At 56.6% G+C, this 10,123-nt stretch overlaps 1 protein-coding gene across 1 annotated transcript in view; it reads left to right on the top strand.

Moving 5' to 3' along the window:
• Positions 1 to 2,584: 2,584 nt before the first annotated feature.
• The window catches only part of LOC138401845 (immunoglobulin lambda-1 light chain-like), a 33,493-nt gene continuing 25,954 nt past the window's right edge, over positions 2,585 to 10,123 (top strand). The window contains exons 1-2 of the mRNA XM_069497455.1: positions 2,585 to 2,630; positions 2,907 to 3,199. Coding sequence (XP_069353556.1) covers positions 2,585 to 2,630; positions 2,907 to 3,199 — 339 coding nt within the window. The remainder of the gene's footprint in view (positions 2,631 to 2,906; positions 3,200 to 10,123) is intronic.

The raw sequence follows: 10,123 nt of genomic DNA, 5'->3' as shown, positions 1-10,123 counted from the left end.
AGACTGGCAGGTTAGGACAGTTCATTCCATCCTGAGATGCAGCAAACACACTCTGAGTGTCACCCTCAGACCTGGCCCCAAGGAAACGGATGGAGACATCAGGTGCCAATGAGCCCTTAACTAGGAAATGCATCAGAGAGGTTCCTGCTGGGGCCCAGGAAGCAGAGCTTGGGGGTGTCCCCACCATGGCCGGGACCCCTCTCCTGCTCACTCCCTGCACAGGTGCAGCCTCCTGGCCCTGCTCTCGGGCTCAGCCCCCACGGGTCCTAGGCTAGGCCTGGCCCCGACCCGTAGGCTGGGGACGCTGTATGGGGATCTCCATGGAAATGAGTCCCTGGTCTCTGACAGCCTCTCTGTCCCCCGTTGCAGGCTCTGTGTCCTCTCAGGGGTGCTCAGGGCCATAGTGTAGACAGTCCTCAGCTGCTCAGGAGGAGACAGGGACGTCCTGCTCTGACTTGGTACCTGCAGAATCCAGGCTGGTGCCAACAGTGGGCTGTCAGTGTAGCGACAAACATCCTCGTGCAGTGCGGAGCGATGGTTTCACATCAGTCGGAACACAGAACCCCTGACCTTCAGCAGGGGACGGCTGAGGAAGAAGTCACTTGGGGGTGACCGCAAATTGGCCTATGACATGGAAAAAGGGAGACTGAGACACACACATGCTGTCGTCCCCAGCCTGGCTCACACGATCCATCTTCATTAAGAAATACTCTTGGAATTGGGGTCAGGAGACCAGAATTCAATGTTGACATTGGCCTCCCACCCTCCCTCTCTCCCTCCCTCCCTCTCTCTGTCTCTGACACCAAAGCCTTTATTTGCCATCTGCTGTGACGCACACACAACACTGACTTCCAAGGTTTCCCTCGAGGATCTCAGGACTGGGGTGACCCCGGCCCCATATCCAGGTGTTGTGAATTGTCTACACCACGGCCCCCTCACCCTGCTCTTCCCTTACCCAGGTCCCCCTCAGATCCCGGCCAGGCCCAAATCCATGCCCCGGTCCCCTAACCTCCATTGTCCCTTCATCCCCAGGCTCCTGAGGGTTCCCCCTGGGGACGGCAGATCCTCCGACCACGCAGGCTGCTGGTGTGTGTCGGTTCTGGGCCACAGCTGCAGCTGCCAACGGACACACTCCCAGCCCCACACAGGGCGGCAGTGAAGGGCAGAAGGAGCCCAGAGTGACCAGGGACAGCCACTCATGAACGTCCCATGGGGCTCCTGCTGTGTCCCTGGTGTCATCCTGTGGGAACCTGGATGCATAATCCATGGTGAGACTGCGAAGCCCCCAGGACGGGGTGTGGCAAGGCCAGAGTGGATCGGAGTGAACACAGTGCTGGGCGGGTTCTCCTTCCTCTGACTTTGGGGCAGGAGTCACCTTCACCTGACAGTGCCACGCACCCACAGCCAGCAGCAGTAATGGCCACCTCAGAGCCCCCGAGAAACAGCCAAGCCCTTGACCCGCGCGCAGGGCCACCCAGCACCGCAGAGAAACGTGCAGGATGCCCCGGTGGATCTGCCTCCTCCTCCCACAGATAGATGTGCTCGCGCCTTTGCGGGTGTCTGCGCCCTCGTGCCTGGCGTAAGGCAAGCAGGACACACAGGGAAGAAGAACCCTCCCCTGGGCAGCAGCCCGTGGGGCAGGGAAGCAGGGACCTGAGCAGCAGCTTCTGGATCTGCACCTGGACCAAGGGGGCCCCTGAGCCTCCAGCAGCCAGTGCGGAGCGGCCACCAGGGGGCAGCAGAGAGTCACCTGGCAGAGCCCCCTGGGGCTGGGGGCCTGGACCTCAGGGAGATGCTGACATGCAGGGAGGGTCAGTGACCACCTGAGACCTAGAGGGAATTGTGTCCCTTTTTTCCGGAGTATCATCCTTGACACTGACATGCAAATCCTGTCCCTGCAAGATCTGGCTCTTGCACAATCCGACTCTTACCCTAATACGAGTCCAAGCACTGCATTTACCAGAACACCATGGCGTGGGTGCTCAAACTCTGTCAGTGTCAGACATGTCTCGAGAAGGGGGTCTGTAATGTGCCCTAAGTACACACTGGGGAAACTGAGGCACAACACCTGTCATCTGCACAGGAAGCTCACTTAAGGGCAAGAACTCACAGTAACTTCATAGCTCTTTAAAACTACATGTGCACTCTGCAAAGAATTTAATTCAAGCTCAACTAGTGGAGATTTTGACCTGAGGAAGACCCTGCAGCTGTTAAGCCTCATGGTGTCTCCTGTGGAAGAGGTTCCACAAATGCAGACAGACTCACCTCTGAGCTCAGCATGGCCAGGACAGCCCAGGAGTGAGGCCAGGAAACAGCCAGGGCTGGAGATGTCAGCTGAGACTTGGGGACCAGCAGGGGAAGGAGAATCTCTGGGACAGGAAGTGGCTCTGCAGGGGTCTCCCCTCCCCTCCCTGGGTCCCCTGGGGCTGAGCCTTCTCTGGAAACCACAGAGCTCCTCAGGCAGCAGCCCCTGGCCAGGGCTGATTTGCATCAGGGCAGGTCTCTCCAGCAAGGGGATAAGACAGGCCTGGGAGGCACCTGCCCAGCCTGGGCCTCGGGAAGCAGCATCGGGGGCGTCTCCACCATGGCCTGGACCCCTCTCCTCCTCGGCCTCCTCGCTCACTGCACAGGTGCTGCCCAGGGTCCCCCACCCGCCCAGCCCCAGGGCTCGGGGACAAGCCTGGCCCTGACTCTGAGCTCAGCAGGGCCCTGGCTGTGGTGGGCAGGAGGCTCTGACCCTGCTGCAGAGGGAGGGGCCGGTGGGGCCGAGACCCCCACACTGTGCTCACTGGTGCCCTGAGGGCCCTTTCATCCTTGACCTTCTCTCTAGGACAGGCAGGGAAAGGTCTCCTGGGTGTGAGCCCCTCAGTCTCAGGCCGTTTTTCTCCTCATTTCTCTCCTTGCAGGCTCTGTGGCCTCCTATGAGCTGACCCAGCCACCATCAGTGTCAGTGTCCCCAGGACAGACGGCCAGGATCACCTGTGCGGGAAACAACATTGGGGGTAAAAGTGTGTACTGGTACCAGCAGAAGCCAGGCCAGGCCCCTGTGCTGATCATATATAGTGACAGCAACCGGCCCTCAGGGATCCCCGAGCGATTCTCTGGCTCCAACTCAGGGAACACGGCCACCCTGACCATCAGCGGGGCCCAGGCCGGGGACGAGGCTGACTATTACTGTCAGGTGTGGGACGGCAACACTGCTCACAGTGACACAGGCAGATGGGGAAGTGAGACACAAACCCCTTTCTCATCTGTGTCACCCTCTCCCTCAAGCCCAGGAGGACTGTGGACACAGCACGAGCAGGGTGGCACCCACGGGCAGGCTCTGCAGAGGGTGGGTCAGGGGTGGACACTGCCTGGCAGGAGCAGGATTGTCCTGTCAATCAGGGCCACTGTGTGAGTAGAGAATGGGGGTCTGAGTGGAAGGACAGACAGAGAGAGACCTCCATTCACTGTCCTGTCCCTGGACGGCCGTATGGTGGTGACGGTCAGACCAACTGCTGGGATCTGTCCTGGGAATGGCCCAGCCCTGCTGAGGTCCTGAGCCCGAAGCTCCCACGGCAGCCTGAGATTCTGAATGGAGCAAACTATTGAAGTTGACATCGTGTCCCCTCCTCAGGGTGACCCACCCCCCTAGCGCTGCTGAGCACCCTGCAGCTCAGAGCTGAGCGCTCGCGGGGAAGTGCTCCTGGGTGCAGAAAACTGTGTCCCCCAGTGTGTACCCCTCCCAGAGAGGCCCAGTCTGATGACAGCCTGTGCCAGGATCCCAGCCCTGCCTCAGTTTAGGATGACCTTGGAGGGCCCCAGCTCTGAGCTCCCTGCGTGGGTGCCTGGGGCCTTGGTGGCAGCTGCATCGTGGTCACTGTCCCCTCTGCCCACTGCTGCCTCCCTCGGTCCCCCAGGTCCTCTGTAGCTGCAAAACTCCATCTCAGAGTCTGATTCCAGGAGCCAACCTGAGAGGACCAGCTGTCCCCACCATGGCCATCAGGGACCCGAGGAGGCCTCTGTACACTGGAAATCTCTGGTTTCTCTCCTGAACCCCCAGTGTGGGCTCCTAATGAGCAGCTAGATGTGACCGTCCCCTGCGTGTCTGCAGAGTGACCAGGGAGCCTGACGGGCAGGAGCTCTGGGGTCAGAGGGGAAGGGAGGGAGACCCTCCCGCAGCGAGTCGAGCCCCAGGGGGAGCAGCAGCCTCAGCCCACACAGGGAGCCCCAGGTGCACCCACAGGGCCAGCCTCGGGGTGCCTCACCCGCACCCCACATCCTGCAGACTCATCAGCCCTTTCCCCAGCCCTGACAGACGTGCACATGTCACCAAATTGTGCAGCACACGCTTCAGCCCATCAGAGGTCACAGCGACACAGACGCCACAGCCCTCCCTGTCACCAGGAAACCCGTTCCCGTCTCCAGCAACCTCACAGCTCCACATATCTGCCCATATTATGGTAGAATCTGCTGGATTCTGTGGCCCAAACAGCAGGGCAGGTCACACCACTGCCCGCACCTGCTGTGGAGCCTCCCTGCTCTGCGGCCACAAGACATCGTGTGACTTTTCCTGGCTCCTGATTCATGGGTTGGAGCAACATCCCCCAGCGTGAATTGTGCTGTTTCTGGGAACCAGCGTGACCTTACAGGCTTTGTGCTTCTTTCTTTGTGGAGGAAACTGCAGGATCTAATAATGTGTCCTTTATTTTGTGGGAGCCAGGTCAGCATGCCCCAAACAGCTAAGCCCTTAGCGTTGCAGCTAATGCGGAAGAATGACTCTTCTTTCCGTTTATCTCCCGCTCTCGGAGTCCATGGGTCTCACCAAAGTGCCAACAGATCTGCCAGTCCATGCACGGCTGTTCCCAACACCGCCGCAGGCTAGATCCCTGGGATGTTGTCCCGCACGTCCCGATGGCCCAGGCCCCACACACTGTGTCACGACAGGGAAGGGAGGGTTCATGAAGCCGAGGGGATCTAACGTACTAATAAATGCATGCTGTCGTCCAGCCCACGTGAGCGCACACCGTCTGCCTAAGTGGTGCATCTGTGCACAGGCAGCCGTGTGGTTCTCTTCTAGCAGATTCCACATCTGGCACAGAGATTGCAGATGGGACCAGGAGCTCGCTGGGTGCGTAGAAATCCACTTCCACCTTCCAGCACCAGCTCAACTATCGTGCAGGCCAGTCCCATCATGAACACGCGGGTCCTGCAGGAGACAAGAAAGTTGTGTCGCACGGTGAAACCCTGCTGGGATCCTCTGCTTCTTGGGGGGACCCGGTCCCAAGGAGGCCCCAGGGGCCATCTGTCCTCTGGGTTCCCGGAGGAGGCCTCCCTCCTTCCTGTCCTGAGATGTCACAGAAGCTGGAGAGGTAACAGCGGACACCAGCTTGGCCCCATCCCGGGGAGGTTCTCCGGACCACGCACTCCTCATTTCTCCCCAAGGTGCAGACTCTAAGCCATTGTCTCGTGGGCACAGAGAATCTGCGTGGGGCGGTCAAGGGCTGTGTCAGCGGGTCGTGGCGATGTCTGCGCAACACCGTCAGTGTATTTATCTCACCTAAGTGCGCACTTACCCATGATTACAGTGTGAAAATGTATTTTATGCTTATTTTGCCATAATTTAAAAATTGCGTGTTTGGGAAAAAAGTAAAACTTGTTTAATTTTGGAATCATTTCATTCTACAGAGTTGAAAGAACAGTGTGAGGAGCACTCTTCCCCCTCCCTATGTGAGGCAACCCCCCCCCCCACCCTGTATCTCTCTCTCTCAGTAATTAAAAAGGATCTCTTGGCCGGGCGCAGTGGCTCACACCTGTAATCCCAGCACTCTGGGAGGCCGAGGCGGGCGGATCGTTTGAGTTCAGGAGTTCGAAACCAGCCTGAGCAAGAGCGAGACCCCGTCTCTACTAAAAAAAAAAAAAAAAAAAAGAAAGAAAGAAAGAAAGAAATTAGCTGGACAACTAAAAATATACATAGAAAAAATTAGCCGGGCATGGTGGCACATGCCTGTAGTCCCAGCTACTCGGGAGGCTGAGGCAGGAGGATCGCTTGAGCCCAGGAGTTTCAGGTTGCTGTGAGCTAGGCTGATGCCTCTGCACTCTAGCCAGGGTAACAGAGCGGGACTCTGCCTCAAAAAAAAAAAAAAAAAGATCTCCTATCTGGCCTCAGGTGACACTTCCCAGGTGTCCACGAAGGTCCACTGAGGCTATTTAATGTGCTGCCCACCAGAACCCTCAAGATCCACAGCTGACACTGGGTTGTTTGCTCTCTGGAGCCAGCATTTCTGAGCCAGGGTTGATTGTATTCTGAAGCTTGTGGACAGTTTTGCAAAAAGCACCACAAGAAAGTACAATGCCCATTGGTGGCAGTGGGCCATGTCCCTGCACAGAGGCTGTGCGGGTGTGGGAGTGACACTGTGCACGCTCTGCTCCACAGGACGTGCTCTCTGCGAGCGGCTGAGCTCCGGCTGCTGTGCTCGGTAGCACCGTGTCCCCTGTAGACTCTGCATGGGACCCTCGATGGAAGGTCATCATAGCTGCTGCACAGAGGGACAGACGGGGGCTGAGGACACCATAGCCCTGTTGTGCATAAGGGGACAAGGTCAGCTGGAGGAGGAGGAAGGTGAAGGAACCTGTGCTCTGAAGGTGGGATTTGCAGCATGAATCTCAGCCGCCCATTGCCCGCCTGGCCTGGGTGCACCTAGGAACTGTGGATCACGTGGGCTAGAAGTCAAGGGACTGTGACGTGTTGACATTTCCTCCCATCTCCTCCCTTGGTTGTGTAACTCGCCCTTCTACATGCACTTACTAGACCTTGTGCTCCGCAGACGTGTCTGACGTCTGAATTAGCGATGCTGGAAAGTGCAGGCGGAGGCAGCAGCCAGGGCCTTTGGAGACGTTTCCCAGCCCAGGAACTCCTGAACACATCTGTGCAAGGCTCCAGATTTCAAGGCACACGATTCTGGGATTTGAAATGAAACTAAATCTTTGGGAAAACCACGATACAAAAGGAAACCCCGGCGTGCTCCCCGTAGCCCGCACGGCGGGCAGAGCTGACTCAGCAAGTCCCAGGCTCCTGGGCCCTCCCGCGAGATCTGTGCCAGGAAGCCACAGTCCTCTCCCGATTTTCACACAGCCTGGGACAGGTGCGGGACCTGTTCTCTGGTTCTGCTTCTGAGAAAGAGGCATGAGGAGAAGGGGGAGGACACGTGGCCCAGGAGGACGGCAACCTGAGGAGGAGACGCCCTCATGTGCCCTGACCCAGCCCCACTCTGCATTTGCACAAGAAAGAGTGTCTTTCCAGCATCAGCCCCCAAAGGCGCAGGGTCTGGGTGCCCCACCAGGGTCCTCACCTGCCCATGTTCAGCTGCTGCAGCGCCCTCTGCAGGCAGCTGGACCCACAGGGAGAAGCTTCTCCATCAGGGTCGGAAAGTTCTGGCTGAGGATGTTCCCACATTGACTCCCCCAGCCAGGCCGGCCCCAGGACACCCAGGAGAGGTTCTTGTTTGGGGCCTACTTGTCCTGGGTCCTGCTGTTCTCTCTTCCTCCCCAGGTGACCCTGGGATTGTCACTCCCTCTCTCGGCCCCTTCCCTCCTCTGTCCAGTGCCCTCAGCAGGTCTGTGGGACACCAGGGAAAGCAGCGATCAGCCATCCATGGGGACCCTGGAAAGAGGGAACCAGGACAGGGGCACAGGGAGCAGCCAGTGTCCCCTCATGGCTGCAGGGAGGACACGGTAGTGAGGGGAGGTGACTAAAGAGCAATGAACACTCACCAAGAGGCTTCAGCCCCAGTTACAATAGGGCAAACCCAGGGGACACATTGAACTCCCTGTGTGTCACCTGTCCCTGCCCTGGCAGCACCGACCTGGAGTCCACAGGACGTTCTGAGCTGCTTCCAGGTCCCCTGATTTATTAATGGAAATTTCCCTGCTCACACCTGTCCACACATCATCCTGGCCCCAAATTCTTCACTTGCCAAAAATGTCACACTGGCCTTGAGCTACTTGGAGTCCTACACCCCCTCCAGGTTGCCACTGTCCCTTCGGATCTTCACACACACCTGACTCTTCCCCACAGGGCCCTGACTCAGGTCTTCCCCACACACTGCCTGTGACTGGTGTCCCTTCCCGTCCTGAGAACAGCTGCAGAGACACCTGCTCAGGGACCCCCCCCCCCCTGCTTATTACACACCTGCCATCATCTCCGGTCTAATCCCTGCCTCAACTCCCTGCACGGCCACCGCCCCTGAAATGTTCTACCCCTCACACGATTGTTCAGTAGTTACTTATTTGTGTTAACTATTTTTAAAAATCACACAGACATGTTTGTAATTGCAATGACAGACACACAAAACGGAATCATTGCTGAGAGTTGGCCACGCTCCCAGCAAAGAATCGGGTCCCTCAGGCAGGGGTTGTCGCAAAGAATGAGAAAATAATAGAAAATAGAAGTAAAACAATATACAGAGGCAAAAATACAGTTTATAAAGAATAGATTTATGAAAATAGAAAAAGTGGGGATACTCGGGGCTCCCCACAATATTCCTGTAACTTGTAGGGCCAGGACTGAAGTTTCACACCAGTATTTATAGGTACAGTGATCGGTTGTCAGGGGTAACAGATTTACATGATAATAGGTAGTTTGTTTTAGGTTTAAAGTCTCCCACAAGGCTTCTATATATCCCTTAATTAACTCTATCTATGTGAACAAACGGTTACCAAATCTTTCTAGGACAAACTTCTAAGTTCTAAGATAAAACGATCACTTTAGCAGAAAAGTTCAACAGAGACATAGTGGCTCCATAGTTCTTTATCTAGTTATTGTGGATTGAGACAGGTCTTCAGGAGTCTAGCAAAAGCTGTCCCTTGGGCTAATTGCTCTTAGCCACAGGTGTCTGTCTCTCCAGCCAGGCACTTCTTTGATCAGCTCCTGTCCCCATGGCTCCCTGCAAACCTGCTTTGTCCTTCAAAGTAGGCGAAAACCACAGGCTTGAGACTGCAGTGTCACCTTGGAAGGCAGCTGCTGCTGACCATTGAGAGGCCCTTCTGAGGCCAGGCAGCTTTTGATATGCGAACTAACAGGTTCACATATTCCTTCAGGGCAAAGCCTTGCAAAACTCCTGAAAGCATTTCGGTTTCTAATATAGTCATACTAATCTATTGGCTGACAAAACATGAACAGCAGGTTGCTATTTCTCACCCAGAGAAAATAAATCTGGAGTTGGAAGGCTGTTGATCTCCAGATATTGAATAAGGCCGTGAGGGACCAAGAATGCTTCCTATTTTCTTATTCCGTCATTTCTATTCCGGTGGTTTTGCTTTCATTTCTGTTGACTTCACATCTCAGCATGGCTGCTGCAGCTCCGGCTCTCACACTGATGGTTCAGGGAGAAAGGTGCTGCACCCACCAGGTCTGTTTCTTTCCTTCACAAGAATGAAATTTTCCTGAAAACTCTCCAGCCGACTGACCTGACATCACAGGGATCAGGGCTGGGCCGGGAGTTCTATCCTGGCTGGGAGAGACTTGGGAAAGGAAGCATCTGGCACATGATCTAGAAGACACTGCACAGGTAGAAGGTGGCAAGGACTGTCTCCTGGGGTGCAATTCACTGTCCCTTACCCTGGCCCACGCCCAGAGGGCAGCTCTTGAGTGCAGGAGCCGGGTCTTGTTCATGCTGAACGCCCAGGACAGAGAGTTCTGTGTTGGGTGCAGTAGCCACCACTGCCCCGCCATGGCCCTGAATCTGTGGCCACCAGTACAAACAGCCAGTCCCTGATTCCTGTGTCCCTGAGTGCCACACCTGGCTCCACACACATGACCTCCCACCTCAGAGAGAGTACAGGAGAGCCTTAGGAGGGGCCCCACTTTCAACAAATGGGTGTGTTCATTTTTCACTGGATAATCTGAGCTTCTCGTGCCTGGGGTGAGGCAGGCAGGGCACACAGGGAAGAGGAACCCTCCCCTGGGCAGCAGCCCCGGGGGCAGGGAAGCAGGGACCTTAGCAGCAGCTTCTGGATCTGCACCTGGACCAAGGGGGCCCCTGAGCCTCCAGCAGCCAGTGCGGAGCGGCCACCAGGGGGCAGCAGAGAGTCACCTGCAGAGCCACCAGGGGCTGGGGGAGGGGCCTCAGGGAGATGCTGA

The sequence above is a fragment of the Eulemur rufifrons genome, chromosome 21 (genome assembly GCF_041146395.1).
Source record: "Eulemur rufifrons isolate Redbay chromosome 21, OSU_ERuf_1, whole genome shotgun sequence".
In the NCBI taxonomy this organism is placed as follows: Eukaryota; Metazoa; Chordata; class Mammalia; order Primates; family Lemuridae; genus Eulemur; species Eulemur rufifrons.
This window is presented reverse-complemented; position numbering and strand designations above follow the sequence as displayed.